This window comes from Macaca fascicularis, chromosome 1 (genome assembly GCF_037993035.2).
Source record: "Macaca fascicularis isolate 582-1 chromosome 1, T2T-MFA8v1.1".
In the NCBI taxonomy this organism is placed as follows: domain Eukaryota; kingdom Metazoa; phylum Chordata; class Mammalia; order Primates; family Cercopithecidae; genus Macaca; species Macaca fascicularis.
The window spans coordinates 172,118,692-172,143,814 of record NC_088375.1 but is presented as its reverse complement, the minus strand read 5'-3'; the positions used below and the strand labels follow the sequence as shown (position 1 = coordinate 172,143,814).

The 25,123-nt window shown below is 35.6% G+C and overlaps 1 protein-coding gene across 18 annotated transcripts in view; it reads right to left on the bottom strand.

Annotated features, from left to right (window-relative positions):
- DOCK7 (dedicator of cytokinesis 7) overlaps positions 1-25,123 on the bottom strand; it is a 228,671-nt gene that overhangs the window by 106,764 nt on the left and 96,784 nt on the right. For 17 of the 18 annotated variants that reach the window (XR_012419326.1, XM_005543186.4, XM_005543187.4 and 14 more), the window contains exons 15-20: positions 21,774-21,891; positions 18,444-18,514; positions 14,060-14,198; positions 12,151-12,252; positions 4,318-4,404; positions 1,761-1,992 (exon numbers count right to left, since the gene is read on the bottom strand). Coding sequence is in view for 17 of the 18 variants with exons in the window: in XM_005543186.4 (XP_005543243.1) it covers positions 1,761-1,992; positions 4,318-4,404; positions 12,151-12,252; positions 14,060-14,198; positions 18,444-18,514; positions 21,774-21,891 (749 nt within the window). In the remaining variant the exon portion in view is untranslated. Of the gene's footprint in view, positions 1-1,760; positions 1,993-4,317; positions 4,405-12,150; positions 12,253-14,059; positions 14,199-18,443; positions 18,515-19,358; positions 20,136-21,773; positions 21,892-25,123 lie in introns of those variants that run through there. The other variant, XM_005543198.5, reaches the window with a different exon arrangement.

Here is a 25,123-nt window from a genome sequence, read left to right as displayed (position 1 = left end):
CCTCATATTTTTCTACAAATTTATCAGAATCTGAAACTACTTTATCTCCTCTCCAAAGGAAGTAGTGCCCTCTCCTATGTAAGAGTGATCTATCTATCACCTCTACTCTTGTCTCACGTAACGACTTCATTGATTAACCTCTTTTCTCCCCATATATTTTTCTCCCTTCTCCCATTTGAGCATGTTTATATGCTGATTTCTCTCAGCATGTAAACATGCTAAAATGTCTCCCCTCTTTTGCCCTACTCAATCCTGCTTTCTCTTCTAACTTAACTTCTTAAAAGAGTAGTATATGCTTCTTGTGTTTATTTTACACTATTTGCTTCTTAACTCCCTGTAATCTGGTTTCTACCTTCACTTAGACTAAAATTACTGATGTAATTTCACGAGCAGACATTCCTCAAGTATACTAGATAAGAGAGGGACTCTGGAACCAGTTTGAATCTTGGCTCTCAAATGTAAATAAAGCATATAGCACTATTCCTGGTACACAGTAAATGCTATGCAAGTGTTTGCAATTACTGTTATTACTATTATTTTACTTAAATAATCTACAACAAAAAACAATGCTAACCTTTTTTTCCTTAAAACCTTCTTCTATAATTTCTGTAACTGTACACTCTATGATCTCATAATCCATTCTCTCTTCTCCATCCCATTGTCACCTATAGGAACTCATCATTTTTTGTATGAAATTCTGCAAGACTCCTAATTTGTCTCCCCACCTGTAGGTTTTCCCACTTTTAACTCATCTCTACATAGTACAGCCATCTTTTTCTAGTCAAACTTGGTCATGTTACTTCTCTAATTAAGACCAAATCCTTCAAAGGCTATTTATTCCCTACAGAAAAATAGTCCCAATTTCCTAAAGTGTGGAAGACCCAACTTCATCTCCCACTCTCCACATTACCTCTAATCAATCCTCCAATTTATAACTACTTACAATTCTTCCCCAAATTCATTCTGAGTTCATTATGTCTGTGTACTATGCACATGCTGTTTCACGCTGTTTAATCTCCTTGGAATAATGTTAACCTGTCAGACTCCTATTCATCTTTAAATACTCAGCCCAGGAATTATTTCTACTTATAAGTCTCCCCTAAAAAAACTCAACTAATCGAATACTCCTCTCCTTTGTGCCACTAGTCAAACATAAAAATTCTATCTGGTTAGCTGAAATTTCTTTCAAGTTCAACTTCCCTGCAGAATTTGGGTGAAAGCTGTTGGTAAAAAGTAAGGAGTAAACCTTGAAAAAGGATGGGAATGAAAAACACCTTTCCTTCCAGAATTATAAAAAAGAAAAAGAGAATACAGAGACTGAGCAAATGAAGGAAAGAAGAGCTACATTAAGTAGAGGATAGCAGATGAATGAAAATGTAGAGTAGGTAGATTATACATCCTGTAAAGTACAACATGATTTATCTGTTTGCCTGTTTTCTTAACTAGTCTGTGAGATCTTAAAGTCAGGAACCATGCCTTGAACAGTGTCTATCAGTGTCAAGTACATAGTAAATGCTTAATAAATACTTGGTAAATAAATACATTTGTTTCTATAATTTGAGTATACGCCTATAGGACACATTTTATAAAAACAAAAGTTATCATTTTTCTGGCATTATAAACAAGTAAATAACATCCTCCACCCCAAATCAAATATAGTCCTTATATAGAGCAAATAGAAACCATGGTTTTTTTAAAACAAAATTTAGAAATGTCAAGTTATAGATTTCATGTCTCATCTCCAAACAAACATAAATTACCTATTTGGCCAGCAATGACAGGAGGTCTAACAACTAAAAGTATCAGTTTATCTAGCAGAAGATGAAGAAATCGGACCACTGGTTCCAACTGGGATGAATTCAGTGCTGAAATACTGCTCTTCAATTCATTTTCTAAGTTATTTTCCATGATTCGCATGTCCCCAATTCGGACTGGGAACATGTGTTCATCCAGAGCATTGACCAGAGCAAAAAATTTGTCAAGATAAGGATCCTAAAACAAAGAATGAACAAAAGCACTAAGCACTTACAACTTTATACATTTCCCAATTCTAAAGGACCACAGACCACTAACATGTATCACTTGATAACACTAAAAAGTTCACATAGGTAAACAAACATTGTTTCCAATTAAACAAATCTATTTTCATTTATTATTATAAAATGATCACTTCAAATACTATTAGTTAAGAAAACTACTGATACTAATTAAGAATTTTTTTTCTTTTTTTTTAGTTTTAGTTTGCTTTATCAGTTTGAAGTTCAATTATTGTGGCAGGCATATGAGTAACCCACTTTTGTCCATTATTAATTTATTGTCTTTCAGCTCCAAAGCCTTTGGATACAAGGCAAAGTCACTGCCATATCTTATAATACTGGAGCCATTCTTTTACTGGAAGCCACCTGTGTACTGCTAAGTAAAATCTATATACTACCAACTTTCTTCCTAAAGACAGCATACAGGTGCTGTGTCTTCTTATTTTCCCCTACCTCACTGTGCAGAAAAGAATTAACATAGTGGGCTTAAGACAGCTATTCTTTGAAAGCCCTGTTTACAAGTTTGGCCGTGGGCTAATGACTGGGAACTTGGATTTCAGGGGGGTTCCCATTGACAGAGATGGTTCACTGTGCCTAAACCGTCTGTGCAAACAATATGGTATAAGCTGAACACCTACTTTCCTTCTGGGAATGTGGAATTTTGGTACATGTTGGGCAAAGGGTGCCTATGTGACAAGCCCCTAGTAAAAAACCCTGGGAATTGAGTCTGTACTGAACTTCCGTGGCAGACAACATTTCACACATGCTGTTTCAACTTGCCCCACGTGATTCCACTGGAAGAGGATTCTTGGAAGCTTATTTCTTGTTTCCTCTGGACTTCACCCCATGAGCCTTTTCCCTTGGCGAATTCTGCTTTGGGAAGCCCTCCACACCACCCTTTCCCTGTATAGGTTAGTGAAGCCTGAATTTCATTTTAAATACTTGCTGCTTCTCACTCTACATATTCTCCATGGACAATCACATTTACCAATACAGTTTCAGTTATCACATTTATTCTGTTATCTCCAAACCCAAACTTCAAACTAATTACAACCACCTACAGGACATCTCCATCTGAAGTACATAGGCACTTCAAACTCAACAGGTTCAAACATAAACTCACAGGCACCATAACTGCTTCCCCTTAGCATGGCCCGAAAAGTACTTCTCTCACGTTCTCTATTTAGGGTAGAAATTACCATCTACCTGGACTCTATGGCATTCACGGTCCTTCACAATCTATTACCAGCCTTCTATCCTTATGTATCATGATTTCCTACGCACTTTAAACTACTTTCACACCAGGTTACCTGATGGTCCTTAGACTACTGTAACTCTGTACTTGCTACTCATCATCTGAGTTGCCCACTCTCCCTTTCTCTGTGTAGTAAATGCCTACTTACAAATGCAACAGCTCAGTCTCTAGCAGAACAGACAACTCTCCCCTCTGTACTTTAAAGAATTTAGTTAATATATGTAACACTGTACTAATTTTATCATACATTTTACCCTTTCCCATATTACACTGTAAGGTTCTTAAAGGAAAAGCTCTTTCCTCAACAGGTAACATCTCTGATCTCATGGAACTTACCATTTAATGTGGGAAAGAAACAATAAACAAACGTGTATTTATGTGTCTTATATACACACACACAAACAGAGTGACAGAGTCAAAGTGCAACAGAGAAGCTGGGCATAGGCAGCAATAAGTGCAGGGTAAGATGACATACTGTACTGAGGCTGCTATGTTTAAAAGAGTAACCAAGGAAGGCCTCTCTGAGAGGAAGAGAAACTCTAATTCATAAGTCAAATGAATACCAGGAGGAAAAGCATTCCAGGCAGAGAAAGAGGATGTATAAAACCCATTAGAACTTGGTATATTCCAAAAATAAGGAATTTGGAACAAATGATCCCTAAAAACTCTTTCCATCTGAAATACCCAAGTCTATGATAAATAAAGTGAGCTGATGATGGTTTCTCAATTCTAATTATTCTGCCATGTACCAGAAACTTAGAAAAAATAAGTCACTTAACTATTTAAAATGAAGTCAATGACATTTTGAAACATAAAATGTTTGCTTTTGTTGACATTCAATGACATTTTGTTGATTCTTTTTTAAAAAATCTTCTAAATATTCCATGTTTTTAACTGACATATATTCTCATAAATCTGACAGCAATGACAGATTTATGACAAGTAACAAAACTGATATCACAAATATTTGATAATACATTCAATTTATTTAAGTGAAATTTGATAATAAAAATTATTAAAACTCACTTGTGTATGGATAGATGAAACAGCAACAACTTCAACATTAAAAACACCTTTGTGATTATCTACCCATTTCATGCCAGGTAGAGGAACCTGTAAGATATTAAATATAATGATCACAGCTGCTTAAGTAGATTATGAACTCTGAAAATAAACAAAAATTACAATATCCCAATGAGAAAAATATTGTGAAACCAGAGATGTACTTCCAAAATACAATGGTGAGACAGGGATGGGATAGACATTCCCATTCCAAAAAGGAGAAAGAGGAAAGAAGGGGTGACAGGTCCCAAGAAAGTCCAAAATCTAACAAGGAATTGGCTCTTAAGGGTTCATTAGCTCTTCAAGCTCAAACAATACTGGTTTTTGTTTTTTAAATAAATTATATTGTATATGTTTAAGGTATACACCACAATGTTATGGGATACATACAGACAGTAAAATGGCTACTACAGTCATGCAAATTAACATATCCATAATTTCACGGTTATTTGTTTGTTGTTGTGGCAAGAGCAGGTAAAACCTGCTAAGAATACCAAATACAGTGCAATTTTATTAACTATAGTCCTCATGCTGAGTGAGATCATTTATTTCTATGTCTAGCTTATTTCACTTAGTATAATGTCCTCCATGTTCATCCATGCTGTGGCTAATGGCATAATCTTCTTTTTAAAAGTTGACTGATATTCCATTGTGTGTGTGTGAATGTATTAAAAAACAATTTCTATATATACATATATAGTATATCTCTATAACTATATACATATATATATATATCTCTCTCTCTCTACATAACAATTTATCTACTCATCTGTTGGACACTTAGGTTGTTTCCATATCTTTGCCACTGTGAATAATGCTGCAATACACATGGAAGTGCAGATATCTTTATAAGATAGTGATTTCATTTCCTTTAGGTATTTGCCCAGAAGAGGACTGCTGAGTCACAGGGTAGTTCTATTTTTCTTTAGAAACCGCCATCCTGTGTTCCATGATAATTGCATCAATCTACACTCTTACCAACAGTGTACAAGGGTTCTCTTTTTTTTTTTCCACACTCTCATCAACATTTGTATCTCTTGACATTTTGATAACGGCCACACTAATGGAAGTAAGGTGATACTGCATAGGTTTTGATTTGCATTTCCCTAATGATTAATGATCTTGAGCACCTTTTCATATACCTCTTGGCCATTTTTATCTTCTTTAGAGAAAGTTTATTCACGTCTTTTGCCCATTTTAAAATCAGGTTATTGGTTTTCTTCTACTGAGTTATATGAGTTCTCTGTAAAGTTTGGATATTAACCCCGTAACAGATATGTGGTTTTCAAATATTTTTTCCCAATTCACAGACTGTTGTTTCATTTCTTTTACTGTACAGAAGCTTTTTAGTTTGATTTCATCTCATTTATTTATATTTATTTTTGCCTTTGTAGCCTGAGCTTTTAGTGTGATATCCTAAAAATCATTGCCAAGGCCTATGCCAAGGACTTTTCCCCCTATGTTCTCTTCTAGTAGTTTTAAAGTTTCAGGTCTTATGTTTAGGTCTTTTTTCCATTTTCAGTTGATTTTTATGTAATGGTGTAAGATAAGGGTCCAATTTCATTCCTTGGCATGTGGAAATGTAGTTTTCCAGCACTATTTATTGAAGAGACTATCCTTTTTTATCACATCCTCTTGGTGCCCTTGTTGAAAATTAGCTGTCCATATGTTGGGATTTATTTCAGGTCTCTGAAGAATTACACTCTTTGGCTTCATGCTCTGCCTCTGGGACCACTGGGGCAATAGCATCATCCCCACAGGTCTAGCGTGGGTCTACCCCCAGAGCTCCTATGAGCAGGCGTTTGCCCCCAAGGCTCTGCCAAATGACTCGGCCCCCAAGGCTTCAGGCAGAGGTTGTTGGGCTGTTGAAACCAAGGCAATGGGCCTGATGATTTCTGAATCACCTTCAGGGTCATTTTCTCCTCATTTTGAAGAACAGTACATGTAGACATCTGAATAGCTCTATATCCTGTCAAATCCAAAAAGTCCAACATCCTTCCTTCATTTCACCCCATCTCCTTCCCCTTCAGTTGAAAGTGGCAGTGTTTCTGCTTGTATAATTCCATAAACGCTTTATCAGGTGGCAGTCCAGTCACACACTTGGTGTTCTCTTCAGAACATGCTTTCTCATTTTTGCAATGTGGATAGGCTAAAAATATTCTAAATCTTCAAGTTCTGGTTCCTTTAACAGTTCCTTCTTCAATTCAACTCTCTCCTATCACATTTTCTGTAACCAGTCAAGAGGAACCAAGCTGCATGTTCAATACTTCTAGAAAGTTCTTCAGTCAAATATCCAAATAGCACATGTTCTATCTTCCACAAAACATGAGAACACAGTTTAGCCAAGTTCTTTGCTACTTTATTACAACAATCACTTTTCCTGTAGTTTCTAATAACATGTTCCTCATTTCTATATGAGATCTCACCAGAATTGCCCTTAATGTCCTTATTTCTACCATGTACCTCAAAAGGGAGCATGAGATGGGAGCATCCATGTAATGGCATCCTCTACCCATTACTCAGTTCCAAACTCACTTCTATATTTTTAGGTATTTATTACATGAGATGGTTTGGTTCCATGTCCCCACCCAAATTTCAACTTGAATTGTACTCCCAGGATTCCCATGTGTTGTGGGAGGGACTGGTGGAAGAGAATTTGAATCATGGGGGCGGTTTTCCCCATACTATTCTTGTGATAGTGAATAAGCCTCACGAGATCTGATGGTTTTATCAGGTGCTTCCGCTTTTGCATCCTTCTCATTTTCTTTTGCCACCACCATGTAAGAAGTGCCTTTTACCTCCCATCATGATTCTCAGGCTTCCCCAGTCAGTGAAACCATAAGTCCAATTAAACTTCTTTTTCTTCCCAGTCTTGGGTATGTCTTTATCAGCAGTGTGAAAATGTACTAATACATTACAGTAGCACCCCACTTTCTGGTACCAAAGTCTGCATTCATCAGTTCAGGTTGCATAACAAAATATCATAGACTGCATGGCTTAAACAACAGAAATTTATTTTCCCACTGTTCTCTGGAAACTAGAAATCCAAGATCAAGGTGCCAGCATTGTCAGTTTCTGGTGAGGGTTCTCACCCTGGGTTGCAGATGGCCACTTTCTTGCTTGTATACCCACACTGAGGGAGAGGGGATGTCAAGCTCTCTGGTCTCTTCTTACAAGGGCACTAATCCCATTATGAAGGCCCCACCATTGTAACCTTGTCTAAACCCAATTCCTTCCCAAAGACCCCATCTCAAAATGTCATCACATTGAGGGTTAGGCTTCAATATATGATTTTTGGGGGGAAAACAATTTGTTCCATAGCAGAGAGATTAAGAAACTTGCCCAGGATCACACAATTAAGTGTTGGAGCCAGGATTAAAGCCCTAGAAGATTATGTGATATTGCTGTTCAAAAGCATATAGATCTTTTAAAAAATAACAAAATCCTTTCATAATCCCACACGTCTTCTGAGATCTAACTTTGCTCAATTTAGTATATAAAGATTTAAATTACTCCTACACGATTACCTACATACAGAGTTGGATTGTGGCTATGTTGTTAAGTAAATAAAATAGAATTAAAAAGAAACAGAGTGTATCAGCAGCATGGAGGAGGGAAAGGTTGCAAATTCATGCAGTGAGGAAAGACTTCTTTGATGAGATGTTGCTGTGTCTACAATTTTAATAAAGAAAAGTACTCAACTATGTCAAGATCAAGAAAAGGAAAGAAAATTCAAAGGGCTGGAGGCAGAAAAAAGCTTGGAAGAAGCTGTCAGTGCAGAAAGAAAGGGATGTAGTAACGATTGTAGACGATGATGTTGGAGAAGTGGAAAAGACCAAATCATTCAGAGATTTGTAGGTCATGGGAAGAAATACTTGGATTATGTCTATGTGCAAAAAAAAGCCAGAGAAATGTTTTATTTGATCATAAGCAATAGAATGAAACCACCTAATTTTAATTTTAAAATTGCTTTATTTTGTGAGAATGGGTTTCAAAGAGGCAAGAACTGAAAAATATTATAAAGCACAGAAAGTGAATGAAATAGGAACTATATATACCAGAAACACTAAATCTTAGTAATACAATGTTGAATGAAAAAAACCAAGTCCCAGAGGATTATATATCACATGATAAGCTTTTGCTAAATTCATAAAATAAAGTAAATAATGTTGTATTTTGGCATACAAATACTTCATTTTAAAAGTAGTTTTAAAAGGCTTGTTTTCAGGACACTGAATATACTTAAGGCTACAGAAATATACACTTAAAATTAAAATGATAAACTTTATGTTATATATATTTTTATCATAACATTTTTATTTATTTATTTTGAAGAGAAGGGTTCTGGTTCAGTCACCCAGGCTGGAGTGCAGTGGTGCAATCACAGCTCACAGTAAACTCAAACTCCTGGCTTCAAGGGATCCTCCCTCTTCAGCCTTCCAAGGCACTGGGATTATAGGTATGAGTCACCACACCAAGCATTTTTACCATAATTTTTAAAAATCCTAATTTTATACAGTTACAAGGAAGAAGAGTACAGAAAAGGGGAGGAGTCAGGAAGTACCTTGGCTGTAAGGAACTGCATTTTAAAGTTACTTTGATATTAGACAATGCCATTGGCCACCCAGAACCCCATGAGTTCAACACAGAAGGCATCAGAGTCTTCTACTTGCCCCCAAATGCCATGTTTCTAATTCAACCTCTAGATTGGGAGTCATAAGGATCTTTAAGATTCATCACACATGGCACTCTATGGAAAGGAGTGTGAATGGTATGAAGAGAACCCCAATAAATAGAACATCATTAAAGTCTGGAAGGATTATACCATTGAAAATGCTATCATTGTTGTAACAAAAGCCGTCAAGCCCACAATAAATTCTTGCTGTAGAAAACTGTCCAGAGGTTGTCATGACTTCACAGACTTCATGACAGAGCCAATTAAGAAAATCATGAAATAAATTGTGGATATGGCAAAAAGGAAAAAAAAAAAAAATGAGGGGTAAAGATTTCCAAGGAGAAATTCACGAGCTCATAGACACCAGACTGGAGGAATTAATAGAAAATGACTTGATGGAGAAGAGTGCTTCTAAACCAGTGCCAGACACTGAGGCAGAAAACATAGAAGAAACAGTGTCAGAAAACAAACTGACATTATACAACATGGCAGAAGGGTTATTCAAGACTGCTTTTGACTTCTTTTAAAACATGGACTCATCTGTGCTAAGGGCACTGAAACTAAAACAAATGATGGAATAAACATTGGCACCACATAGAAACATTTTTTCTTTTTTTATATTGAGACAGAGTCTCACTCTGTCGCCCAGGCTGGAGTGCAATGGCACAATCTCGGTTCACTGTCAACCTCCGCCTCCCGGGTTCAAGCGATTCTTGTGCCTTAGCCTCATGAGTAGCTGAGATTACAGGTGACTGCCACCACACCCGGTTAATTTTTTATATTTTTAGTAGAGAAGGGGTTTCGCCATGTTAGCAAGGCTGTTCTTGAACTCCTGACCTCAGGTGATCTGCCCACCTCAGCCTCCCAAAGTGCTGGTATTACAGGCATGAGCCACCATGCCCGGCCAGAAACACTTTCTTAAAAGAGATAGGGTCTTGCTATGTTGCCCAGGCTGAAGGGCACTGGCTATTCAAAGGCACAACCACAGCAAAGTGCAGCCTCAAACTCCTGAACTCAAGTGATCCTCTCAAGAAGCTGGGATTACAGATGTGCCACTGCATCCTGCTCTGCAAACATTTTTAGAGGAATGAAAAAGCAAGAATGTCAGACAGAAATTACAATGTATTTCTGTAAAGTTACACCAAGTGTGCCTGCTTCCCCTTCCACCTCTTCCACCTCTTCTACCTCTGCCACCTCTAAGATAGCAAGACCAATCCCTACTCTTCCTCCTCCTCCTCAGCCGACCCAACATGAAGACAATGAGGATGAAGACCTTTATGATGATGCACTTCTACTGAGGGATAGTAAATATATTTTCTGTGCCTTACAATTTTCTTAAGAACATTTTCTTTTCTCTATATCACTTTAAGAATACGGTATATAATACATTTGACATACAAAATACATGCTAATTAATTGTTTATGTTACTGGTAAGGCTTTCAGTCAACAGTAAACTATTATATTAGTACTTAAGTTTTTAGGGAGTCAAAAGTTATATGTGGATTTTCAAGTGCATGCTAGGAAGGAGGGATGTTACCCCTTACCGCCATGTTGTTTAAGGGTCAACTGTTTAAAAAAGTTTTGGCTCTTAATCAGGTGGCTTATTTCACATGTCAAGCAGTCTATATTTTATGTCTACAGTCAAATCCAAATTATCACCATATTCTTGATCTGTGAGCATATATAGTATGGTAGCTAGAAGAAAACCATGAGTCTTCCTTTAGAAAGCTGAACTTGCACTGCAATTAAGTAAAAACAAATCCTTAACTTCAACAAAAATATATTTTCTTTTAAAACATCTCCTTTGAAATATAATGCTTTTTGACAAAAGGCCACCTTTCTGTATAACAAAGTCACACAAAAAAGTCATCCTGAAAAGATGTGTCCCTGGAAAAATGAATGAAAGACTGGGAGGAGGGAGAGTCATATTTCTTACTCTACTGTCTTTATTCATTAATCTAATAAATATATATTGAGTGTCTATGACAGGCCAAATACTGTTCTAAATACTTGTAGACAGCAATGAGCAAGACAGACAAAGTTCCTACCCTCATGGTGTTTATACTCTATAGAGAATAAATAAACAAAAAACATTTTAAATATAAAGTCAATGATAAATGATATGAGGAAAAATAAACAGATAAAGTGGGAGAGACTGCTATTTAGAATAATCATAGACAACTTCCTTGGTGAGGTGATATTTGAGTGGAGGTCTGAGTAAAATGAAGAAACAGGCTTTGCAACAGAGCACTGCCAGCAGAGGGAAGAGCAAAGGGCCTGAAATGGAAATGCACTTCTCATGTGTGAGGAACAGCAGAGGCTCTGTGCTATGTGGCTAGGGCAAAGTGAGTGACAGAGAACAGTGAGAAATAAGATCAGAGCAAAAGTCTTGAATCGTTTTTAAAAAATAAAAATACATACACATTTATGTGAATACATTTTGAATTGTATTCTGAAAACAAATGTCACCAGGACAATATTCACAAGACATATTTTAGAGTAACATTTACAGCAGTTATATTCAAAATCATTAAGAGACACTGACAACCACTGTGTTTCTCTCAAGAGTAACTTTGGTTTATGAACAGTGGCTACTGATTCTTGATTGAGATTTTTCCAATGTTTGTGTTACGAGTCTTTCAAATCACATATGTAATCATCAAAGTTGCCAATATTTCTTGTATTACAGGTTCACAGCAACTTTGTTTTCATTCACACGATCATCAATTACAAAAAGATTCTAAAAAATTAATTTAAATGTTTTTCTTCTCCCAGTCTTTTAGTGAAATGTTAACAGTCTACAAAAAAAAAAGAAATATTCATCTATTTAAAGAAGCTTCTCATGTTACAGTATGAAAATTCTCCAAAATGATCTTTTGAGTTTCCATTCCATGTATTATTTTGCTTTTAAAATGAGGATATTTAAATTTAAATTTAAAAACAGGATAAAAGCTTCTAAGTTTTACGTAAAAGAATTTTAATCATGGGGGAAAATACTTTTTCTTCATGATCTATAAACTTTAAGTAGAAGAAATGGCAAGAGTTTGCTTGGTAAAAACATATTTATAGTAAAAAACTCATTTCATTCAATCTGGAGAATGTCAACATGGGAGATACTGACCTCAGGAGACAGTACAGAATAAGCCTGTGGTGGTTTCTCCAGTGAGACTGGTAAGCAAAACTGGCCAGTCTTCAACCGTCCATTCTGAAGCATTGGTATCCACTTTTAAAGAAAATAAAACAATTTTATTTTAAATACATTTGCTATAAAAATAATTACTTAGAAAGCATGTTTTAAGAACTTGGTACAAGTCTAATTTGTCTCATATCATCAAACATTAAGGGATTTAATTATATAAGTAATAATAATAGGCCTTCATAATTCCTCTAAAGAGAAGTTTCCCTAATGAAATTTTATTCAGCAGGAGATCCTCAAAACATTATTATTACTAACCATGCAATATTAAAATCTAGAGGCGAAAAGTCAGTCTTAGAAAAAAGACATAAAGTAAATATATTTTAAAACTGAGATAATCATTTCAATGTAAATAGTGAAATAATTGATTAGATAGGAATCCTAGAAACAAAAAGTATGATCATAAATTTATTGTCTTATAGTTAGAGCAAAACTCATGTCACAAATTGCCAGAGACAAAAATAATGAATCAAATGTTGGCTTTTCTCTTTTGGCTGAAAGCATAATTTTTCTGACAGAATTGTATTACACCACACTATGATGTCCTTCATCTTAGGTTTATCTTTGCAATTCAATCATAGTAATTTATTTTTTATTTTTATTTTTGAGACAAGGTCTTACTCTGTTACCCAGGCCGGAGTGCAGTGGCATGATCTTGGCTCACTGCAACCTCTGCCTCCCAGGCTCAAGCAATCCTCCCATCTCAGCCTCCCTAGCAGCTGGGATCACAGGTACACACCACCACACCTAGCTAATTGTTTTATTTTTGGTAGCGATGGGGTTTTGCCATGCTGCCTAGGCTGGAAATCATAATTTTGAAAAAGACTCAAGGGTTTTAATTTTTTCTCCAATATTCTCTTTTACTCATTTTATATTAAAATCATTATCTGCTGAAGAGTCCGTGAACCTATTATATTTATGCTGCACTATTGGGTATACACCTAATAATCAGGACTAACACCCAAGTGTTTATACATGTTTGTTAATAAATCAATTAATTACATTAGCTAATTACATTAATGGCTATTTTCTTGTTATAATGGCTCTTCCTAATCAATGCAACTTCGTAACTATGGGGAATTAGACAGGGAATATTCAAATAACAAGAAACAGGCCAGGCGCCATGGTTCACGCCTGTAATCCTAGCACTTTGGGAGGCCAAGGCAGGCGGATCACTTGAAGCCAAGAGTTTGAGACCAACCTGGCAAGCATGGTGAAACCCCATCTCTACTGAAAATACAAAAAAATTAGTTGGACATGGTGGAGGGCACCTGTAATCCCAGCTATTCAGGAGGCTGAGAGAGGAGAACTGCTTGAACCCAGGAAATGGAGGTTGCAGTGAGCCAAGATCGCGCCACCACAATCCAGCCTGGGAGACAGAGACTCTGTCTAAAAAAAAACAAAAAAAGAAAAAGAAGGCCAGGTGCGGTGGCTCACACCTGTAATCCCAGCACTTTGGGAGGCTGAGGCGGGCAGATCACGAGGTCAGTAGATGGAGACCATCCTGGCTAACACAGTGAAACCCCCGTCTCTACTAAAAATACAAAAAAATTAGCTGGGCATGGTGGTGGGTGCCAGTAGTTCCAGCTACTCAGGAGGCTGAGGTAGGAGAATGGTGGGAACCCGGGAGGCGGAGCTTGCAGTGAGCCAAGATCGTGCCACTACACTCCAGCCTGGGCGACAGAGCGAGACTCCATCTCAAAAAAAAAAAAAAAAAAAAAAGAAAAAAAGAAAAACAGAAAGAAAACAAAAATTGACAAGAAATATCAACTATATCTTAAATATCACCATTATTTTAGCTCTTTGATCTAAATAGTCAACCAAAAAGACTTACTGTATATCCAACTGGTGTTTCAAGAGGAGTATTTTGTTTTTGTTGACAACTAACATGATAAAAAGTAAAAAGCAAGTGATGATGGTCAGTTAAAGTAGCAGGAAGCTTAACCTTGATTTCTTCATGAAAATCAGGAGACCTTCATACAAAAAAACAAAAAACAAAAAAACAAAAAAACACAACAGTCAGTAACTTGTCCAAAATAAATAATGTATTTGTATATTTGAATAATTTAAAAATTTTAAGATTCATGTTTAATTTTTCCTCTAGTCCAAAATGTTTTTCTTTATCCCCAATCTCTAAATAACTAAATCCTACTTCCATAAAAGAGAGCTGCCACTGTTTCTGAAATTTCTCATCCCATTTTTCTTAATAGGCTGAGTAATCCTACTATTTGAAAGTTCATTAATAATCACCACCTTGATCCTGAGATCTCCATTAGATTGGAAGCTGTATAAAAGAGGACACTGGCAGGGCACGGTGGCTCACGACTGTAATCCTAGCACTTTGGGAGGCCAAGGCAGGTGGATCACGAGGTCAGGAGATCAAGACCATCCTAGCAAACACGGTGAAACCCCATCTCTACTAAAAATACAAAAAAACATTAGCCGGGAGTGGTGGCAGGCGCCTGTAGTCCCAGCTACTCGGGAGGCTGAGGCAGGAGAATGGCGTGAACCCGGGAGGCAGAGCTTGCAGTGAGCTGAGATCACACCACTGCACTCTAGCCTGGGCGACACAGGGAAACTCTGTCTCAAAAAAAAAAAAAAAAAAAAAAGACACTAAGGTAGGGAGTTCTATATTTATGAGCCAATTCTGATAAACAATTCATAAAACATTTTCCCTACATAGGAGTATGCTTTCATATTAAAACTAATGTGTAAAAAAACTAATTTGTAAAAAAAAGTGGTAAAAAGGCATCTTTAGACAACTTAATATCAAACTCTCACACTGGAGGCCAGGTGTAGTGACTCACACCTATAATTCCAGCACTTTGGGAGGCTGTGGCGTCAGGATTACTTGGAGTCAGGAGTTTGAGACCAGTCTACACAACATAGCCAGACTCATCTCTACAAAAAATAAAAATAAATAAAAAAATTTTAAAAAGTCCTAGCTACTTGGGAGGCTGAGATGAGAGGATCACTTGAGTCCAGGAGTTCAAGGCGGCAGTGAGCTATGATCCTGCCACTGCACTCCGGCCTAGGTGACAGAATGAGACAAAAAATAAATAAAATAAAATATTTTTTAAAAAAAGATCTAGTTTTGCTCTATAGACTGTCTTATATCAACCATTTCGTTGAAGAAATAAAAAAAGTTACCAAAATATGGACTAGAATTGACTGCTAAAATAAACAAAAAACCCAGTAAAATCAGGAAACGCCCACAAACTGCATTTGTCTTAGTTTAGAAGCGCTTCCAGACTCTTAAGAATACAACAAATATCTTGTTTGATCAAACCAATGACACTTTCTTCTCAATATTCACTGAGAATAATCCCAAGAGGGCACTTTTATAGAAAAGCATGGCTGCTATTCATAACAAAAAGGGATAAAACCTTAGCATTCCAACCTTCCATATTCAATGAGTATCTCTCAGAATTATATTCAACAAAAACGCAACCAAACCATATTGCTCCAACTATCCTTAAAGCGAGGTCTGTCCCATCAATCAGGTTTTCTTCCTTAGATGTTAATAGGTCAAATATCCTTCCATCTCAAATAAGCCTCAAAAACATTAACAGGTACAGACTTGAACACAGGAATATTAAGTAGAACAAGGCTTTTGATAATAAACAAGAAAGATAGCTAATGTTAGCCATCTGAGAACTTGATGACTTTGGTGAAAAAAAAAAAAAAGACACTAGGCATCTTATTACTAATCCCACCAATCACCACTGAATTATGAGAAAGTTGAGTTTACCAACAATGTCAGATGGCATAGTCATTTTAATTCCACTGATGCTGCAAACAACAACAAAAAAGACCTAGTAATAAAATGGGATAATTTTTAGAAATTACTATCTTCTTTATCAATACATTTCCTGGTATTCAGTGTTTTAGTTCACTTCTGTCCTAAAAATCACATAATGTGAAGACTTTTGTTGAAAATTAAACATCTAAGAGAGTTATTCATTCAATAAGTAGGTTTAATTGCCCACCTTTGGCTAAACATTGCGTTACCTTTGTAGTGGTTTTAAAGACGAACATTAAAAAACAACTACCCTCAAAAAGTATGCAACTTAGTAGGAATATAAATAAGACACACATATATCAATAGCTATGCTATAAAACAGGGGTTGGCAAACTATGGCCTATGAGCTAAAAATAGTTCACTGCCTGGTTTTGTATAGCCTGCAAACTAAGAATGGTTTTTACATTTTTAATTGGGGGTAAAAAAGAATAATAATATTTCACAATATGTGAAAATTATATGAAATTCAAATTTCAATGTCCATAAATAAAGCTTTATTGAAACACAGCTATATCCATTTACTTGTAACATTTCTTACTGTCTATGGCTGTTTTTGCACTATAATGGCATAGATGAATGGTTGCAAGAGAGACCATATAACCACAGGCCTAAAATATATACCATCCAGTCCTTTGTAGAAAATGTTTGCCAACCCCTGGTATACAGCATATAGGGTTATGTGCTTCAAGAACAGAGCTGAACAGATTACTTCAAGTTAGAGATCAGGAAATTGTAACTTAGGAGGTAATATTTGATATGGACCTTGAAGAATGAGTAGGAGTTCAATAAATAAAGGGATTTGATATTATAATAGAAAAAAAAACCCAAGAATGGCCCAGAAACAGGACAGCACAGGATGTTTAGTAATAAAGCAGAAAGGAAATCAGCAAGACTTAACAGATGATTGAATATTAAAGAGGAAAGACAAAGATGTCTTAAATTTTGAGCCAGAGTATCTGGAAAAATGGTGGTACCATTAATAAAAATGGAGAGTAAGAAAGACATAGGGTCAGGACAAGAGTCAGGGATAGATACATGAACACAGAGAAGACAGCAGGGCATCCAAATGAGCATGTACAATAGGCCACTAAAAATATGTATCTGTACTTCAAAAGGAAGGTGTGACTAAAAACAGAATTGGAAACAATCCACATAAACATTAAGGCAGTAGCATTTTCACTGAATGTAACTCTGAGAGATACATGTACGATTATTCAAGAAAACAATATATTAAGAATGAGAGTTAAGGGCAAAACTTTAGTGTTCTGTGTGGAATGCCTTACATTTACGGGAAAAAGAATACTACAGAAAAAAAAAGTAAGTGTTCAAAGAGGTAGAAGGAAGTCCAAGACAAGGCCATAACATAAAGATAAGAGGCAAGTTTTAAGAAGGGCAAGGAAAATACATACTATACAACAGCACTGAGAAAGGATTGTTGTGTTTGTAAGTATGGAAACAGAAGCTTCTTTTTGAGAATAAGAGACAGAGCCAATGAAGCAGAAGACTAATGCTGCAAGAAACAGAATAAATGATTGACTTATATTCTGAAAGAGGTCAAAAGGATCATTTGAAAGCAGGGGTGAAAAGATTCACATTTACCAGGGAGTAGGCCATCATTTCCCACGAAACAGAAGGAAAGGCAAATCAGTATAGAGAATTTGAGATGAAGAGTAGAGAAGCTGATGGACCATCTCAAGTTGGATGGTCTTAATAAACAGGAATGCTGAGAGTAAAGCACACAGAAAAGAAGTAGGAGCTAGAAGAAACTGCTGTAGCTATTGCTAAATGAGGGCAAAGTGTTAAAAAAAAAAAATAAGATTACAAGAGAGCTGAGGCCAAAAAAAGAGATAAAATGAATTACTATAGCCCTATCATATGATACAACAACATCAATTTGTGATAGTCCTGATTAATACAATTTTGTGATTTTTCTCCAATAGTATTCAATAATCCCCCCAAAAAAGAAAGCAGAAATTAAAGGTTATCCAAAGTTAGCAATTTCTCAAGGAAGAAAAATGGCAAGTCGCTACATCAAAGAATTAATGGATACTGGTAGCATCACCAATTTAACTGACTAATGTGTTCAAGTTTAGTAAAGGGTTAAGTTACTACAAAGTATCAGGTGGAAATAACTGGGAAAGACCAAAGGACCAGAGGCCACAATGATAATCAATAACAATATAATAAAAATGAAAGGATCAGAGAATTCGATAGAAAAGATGTTGGTGTACAAAGTCATATTTGAGATGTCAACAGAGAATGGCTGTGCATCCACAGGTTGAAAATTATAACTCTGATGTCAGCCTTGAATTTGGCACATTTAGTGCAGCAAGGCATTTGGTAAACACACTAATGTGAGTGCTAACAATGCCACTGAGAAGTGAGTAACTTTGAAAGAAATATTTGAATTCAGTACCTGTTATGATATACTACGGCTGTATAGGCTTCCTTTGAAAATTCTGAACAGCTAGATTTACCAAAGATTACCTGAAACAAATAACAGCATGTTGAAACTTTGTTGTAGTAAATGCTGGATGTTTCATACCTATGTAAGAATTTGTCTGATTTAATAACTATTTGAGAAAAATGGGCAAAATCAGCCCAATGAAGAACAATGTGCCTACTGACGTTCATCAAAAAGTTCAATTGCTTAACTATAAGTTTCTTTTCAACAACAGACCCATCTGACATTCAAACATTTTGAAAGTTTCTATCAATTTTATTTATATCTACTGGAAATTAGATACATTTCTTTCCTTTTTCTTAAAGAAGGTGAAGAATTCACTTTTAATCAGATGTAGCATATTATTTGGAACTTATATAAGAAATATAAATAGTGGCATAAACCTACTATACAAATTGTTGGCTTCAACACTAAAACAGCAGAGTCATTCTGAAAGTCAAATATAAATTATATATGATATCAGAAATCCTATTTTAGGTCAAGCTATGTATCCTTTGCTTCTAATATTTCCTTCAAGCTACTCTACAATAGAGGAGGAGCTCCATTCTTATATTTTTGCATACATATATTTTTTAATCCACCATGTTAAAAAGAATACAATATTACTTTTGGAGTAAGTTTATAGGTAAAGTAATTTAGCCTTGTATATCTGTCTCTTGAATTCTGGAGTAATAACAGGAATACTGTGGTTAATTAGAGCAGCTGATTAGATAAATAGCTCAACATCAAGGTTATAGCAATAATTCCTAGGTGAGACACACTTGCAGTGTTATCTAGCCAGAGATTAAACTTTTAAAGTCTGTATAGCCATTTTTACACATGCATGAATAGATGTGTGAACATGTCAGCACACTTCCATCAACACAATTGGTAAAACAACTCCAAGTTTATTATTTATATAAAGAGATTAATTGGCATCATCCTTAATTAGAAAGGCATATTAGCAGGTATTTCTGTTTCTTTTTGCAACATTTCAAGCAGGCTCTGTTATTTTAAGGGTATATACAAGTGTAATAATTATGACTTTCCTAACATATATATAATTTCCTCAATTTACAAATACCTTAGTATGTTTTCATAAATTGTTCCTGTGCCAGAATTATGAAGTTCACAATTTTATCATGTCAATATTACATTATCAAAAAGTTATCTTAGGATCCATTTAAACAGTCCTTTTTAAAAAAAAAAAAGCAAACACAGTATGTCTATGTTTATATACTCTTTCAAATCAGCCACTTCACACATAAAAACATTGTATTTTCATATGACTAATAACACACAAGTAAAAACCTTTATTTCCCTCTGAGATGCTATCACTTTTCACAAAACTTGTTTACTTTCATAATATGAATGACATAAAGCAGACAGTGTTCCTTTTTTGACCATCTGACATGTATTTTTAATCATTCAGCAATATAGACTGAGCATTAATTATTTATCCAAAAATGTGATAGGAGTCAAGATATAGATATGAGTAAGACATCGTCCCTGCTCTCAAGGAGCTCACAATCTAATGGGCGAGATTAAGAAATAAATATAGAATTATAAAGTGATAAAGTCCCATGAAAGAAGTGAGAAGATGCTATGGTAGCACCAAAGAGGGAGTGGTCTAACTGCCAGTATAGGATGGGTGCAGCTGGGGCTCTGTAGAGGAGGCCACATATATGATAAGACAAGAAAGAGTTTGTTAGGTAAACAATAAAAGCAGATTATTCTACATATACTACATGTGTCATATGCTCAAATTTATATGGCAACTCACACATAGGCTGACCAAGCATCTATTTTCACAATCTAGTATCTTTTCATCAACCATCATAGTACATTCATTCCTTCAGCAGAAATAAACTAGTATAAAACATGAAATGTGAATTCCAAACCTCAAAAATAAGTTCTACAATTATTCAACAAATATTTATTCAGTAGGTATTATAGGCAATAAACTGAAAAAAATGCCATAGGAGAATACAAAGATGAATAATTTGTGCTCACTATTGTCAAGGAGATATACAAATGTTGATGTAACCGAGGCAACAGGGTAGAAGAAAACGTATCTTGCCTAGTATGTGGAAAACCAGAAGAACTTCATTAAAATATGGACATGGAAGGATAAAATAAGACTATTAACAATGCACCTATTCTTAGCTCATTTTCATCCCACTAGGGTTCTCAGAGGTTGAGCATCTATAGCAATAGCGTATTTCTATTCCATATATTACTAACTTCGGCTGAGCCAAAAATTCACTCTCATGAAACTTGCATTTATTAGTGTCCCACAAATCCTGAATGACAATTTAGACAGTCAAGAATCTCTCGTCTGGTCTCAATCTACTATTTCTGATTTTTCTTCCAGTGCTCTGGTTCACTGGCAACTAACCACTGTCATTACGGTTCATGGGCATTCCCCAACTTGAAATGCTTTCCTTTCCCCACTCTCCAAACACACTGCTATTAACATTTTAATGACCTTTGATTTCAGCACAAAAGTACCTCTTCCATGAGATGCTTCTTACCTCAGTAAGGCATTCTCTCCCACCTCTGAATACCTACCTATTCCTTTGAATCCCTATATCAATCTTCTAATAATTAGCACATAGCTTGATCCTCAACATTGTCTGCAAAATGTAATCCCTGGTGAGACTTAAAAATACTGAAACCTGGTTCAATCCCAGAGATTACGATTTAATTTAAATGAGATTCAGCCTGAGCACTGGTATTTTTGAAAAGCTCCCCAGGTGAATCTAATGTGCAGCCAAGATTGAGAACTAATGCCAGAGTTTGTCACCAAGGTGAGAAAGCCATACATACTAAATTACCTGCGGAGCATTTTCAAACTATAACGCAGCCTCATATACCACACATCACTTCCCACCTCCCCTAGTTGGCCTTACATTCTAAAGGGAGTTGAGGAGAATAAGAATCATAGATGTCAAAAGTACAGAAAAGGTATCTCTACTTTGATACAGTTCTCTAGGTGATACTGATCTAACTCTCTTTTGAAAACTACTATCTTAGATTTATATGTATTCATTTTATATCCTCTGTATTACAAGTCTTATTCATCTTTGTATTTCTAGGAGTGCCTAACATATACCAAGTCTTCAAAAATAAGTTAGTCTTTAAGTAATGTCATTACTATCTTTGTACAGAAAGTAATGCAGTTAGAAATTTGGTTTGAAAGATCACATTAATTTCCATGTTGGAGCTGCCAACCAAAAAGAAAGAAAAAAGTCTCTCTGAACTGTATACAAAAAATTAGAAAAGTAAATGAACATTTCTTACCGGCATGGCATTGCTTGGATCCTCTCCATACATAAACTGGACTTTCACTGTTATATTTCTAGCAGAACCTTGACGATTGGCAAAATTAAGACTCTGAGGGTATATGTAGAGAAGATTCCTGTGAAAGCAACAGCATAGAAGATAGTAAATACAAATCTAAAAAACACTATGTATCACTCACAAAATACCACAAAATAAGTGAGCAAATGCTGAAATTACAGATATTGGCTAGCCATTATGCTAACTATTTAACATGTGATGTTTTATTTTCTTTTGAGAGCAATCATTCAAATACACAGCAAACATGTCCCAATTTTGCAGATAAACTGAGATTCAGAAAAGTTAATTGATTTTCATATACAACCAAGTAAATGACAAAGCTGAAATCAGAGTACAGGTCAGTCAGACCTCAAAACTCATTATCTTCACTCTACAAGAGGCTTATGGAATAAATGAATATGGAATGAAACATTATTAAGTTAAAAAATAGTTATAATATTATCTTAGTTCCTCCAAGCACGTATAAATACGATGACATTTATAAATGTGGCTTTTGTATAAATGTGATTAAGAATTTAAGAGGTATAATATTCCACATTATTTTTCAAAAATGCATTACAATATGATGGGTATAATAGAGTTAGGTAGTTACTACAAGACAATAACATCCTAATTTGCATTTGTTTGCATTCTTGTCCAGCTTATGATCGCTATCACAGACAAACTTTAATAGTCCTCGCTGCCAACACACAGAAGAGAAATAATTCAAGAAAAGACACCAAAGAGCTTAAAAAAAAAAAAAAGAATTAAGAGCTACTTTACCTGAAGACTAGTGCTTACAGCCAATGAACAAGACGTTGAGTATAATAGAACCTTGCTAATCAACTGCTGGGGCAATGAAAACAGGTCTAAATTTCCTGAAGAGTGGTAGGGCAATATAGAAATTTTAAACGAACACAATACTTTGACCCAACAAACACACCTCTAACCTGAGAAGAAAACTGCACACATGTACAAATGATTGTGTTCTATAAGAGAATGATTACACAAAATTACAAAGAAACACAATGTTCATCAGTACTGAGTTGGTTAACATATATTAATAAGAAGGAATATCATGTGTCCTCAAACTGACAATGTACGGCCATATTTACTGATGTGGAAAGAGACACCTAGCATATTGAATGGGACACAGGGTGGGGGAGAAGCAGGTTCCAGAGCAGATGTGTAGTGGCATTACCCCATTTGTGGAAAACTCTGTATGGGGGTGTGGGGGAAGGCAGAGAGAGAGAATGGATAAAATCATATTTCTAAAAAATAATAATGATGGCTTGAGTGTGTTTTAGTTAATAGTAATGGTTTTCATTTTTATACTTTATTTAAAATTTTACAGTGAAAATATATGATCTTTACAACTAGAAAAAGCAATAAAGTAATTTCCATGCTAGAGGATGGAATGTCTTTGACAATAAGCACACCATCTAGAAGTACTAAAAAAATGGAGAAGAATCAGTTGTGCTCAAAATAGTCAAAAAGTATAGGAGGCAAATATGGAACTGTTATGACTGGTTAGCTTGCTAGTCTAAAGAACTTAAGATCACAGTTGACTGTGACTGACCAACCACTGAAATCATCAAGTAAAATGTATAAAGAAAACATTTACTGATTGCTTCAATAAATGTCAGGCATTGTGGTGGGCACTAGAAAAATAAATAGTAAGATTAAGAAGTCACTCCCTGGTCTTCAGGAACATAGTATAAAGGGATAAAAATGCCTATACACAGACCACTTCAAAACAACAGTGTTACAAGACAGGCATGCAAAAGCCCTATAGGAGGAAAAAATAGGTACCTAGCTGTCTATGGGGATGTCTTTTCATTTATAAGATCCCCCATCTTTTCTAGCCTTGTGATTTACTTGTTGAAGAAAGTGAATTGTTTCTGTGTAGATTTTCCAGAGCCTAGATTTTACTGATTGCACCCCTGTAGTGTCATTTGAGATATTCTACTGTGGTTTTTGTAAATTGAGAGTTGAATCCAGAGCCTTAGTCACATTGAGGTTAGAATTTTTTTCAGGAAGATCACTTTATAAAGGATACTGTGTTATTTTTTCAGGAAATATTTGGTTGCTTCCTTTTGTGAAATTAGTCAACAATGATGATCAATGCCTAAATCCATTTTTTTTAATTTTTAAAATTTATTATTTTTTTTAAGAGACAAAGTCTCACTCTGTCGCTCAGGCTGAAGAGCAGTGGTGTGATCATACCTCACTGCAGCCTTGAACTCCTGGCCTAAAGTGATCCTTCCGCCTCAGCCTCCTAAGTAGCTGGGACTACAGGCACGTGTCATCACACTGGGCTAATTTTTCTATTTTTTGTAGAGATGGGGTCTCACTATGTTGATCAGGCTGGTCTTAAACTCCTGGGCTCAAGTGATTCTCCCATCTTGACCTCCCAAAATGCTGAGATTACAGGCACAAGCCATAGTGCCCAGACCGCCTAAATCCATTAATTCATTCAGGTTGCCAAACGGTAATATTCTATCATTTCTTTTTAATTTTGCATCTGGAGCACACTTATGAAGAGTGCTTTCCCTCATCTACTATTTGCTTTGCCAGTGAACCACTATATGAGAGGCAGGAATAAATGCTTGATTCTTTTCCATTATCTGCCAGTTTGCAAAATAATACATTGGTGTACTACAATCCTCCAAAAAGGATCAATTATATCTTATTTTTTAGCATCATTTATAAACTCACGGATGAAACATATTTGATGAATCTCAGTATATTATAGTTATTATTCTTATAGATGATTAAATTGTCCCATCTTTGGCAAATGAAAAAAACAATGCAAGCTGGTTTTTGATTCAATTGTAGTAGTCTGTGACAATTATCTGTTATGACAAGATGTTCCAGACTCTTCTTATTTTTTTTTCCCCAGACCTGGAGGCAGTGATTTTACCAAGAAGCTGTAGTTTTCTTAAGAAACATTTTTTTTTCAAACCACAATGTGAGCATTCATTGTGGATTGGTCACTGTTTCTAGACGATTTCAGTTATAAAGAGCTGGGGGGAAATGCTTCTAACAAAAAAAAAGTATCCTGACTTCATACTGATATTTCCAATTCAAATTCAGGACTACAAGGTTTTTACTTAATCTTTTCTGTCTTGCATCTATACATAATTTTTCCCAAGCTGAGAGTTATTCTCAAGGACACCAGCTATGAACGGATTAAAAGTATATCACTTAATTACTCATCTGCGTTGTTCTAAGAAAGGCATCTTAAGGAATTCCAAGATTCTATGTTTAGACAGAGACAGACAAGTCTGCAAAGAAGACCGGAAAGGCAC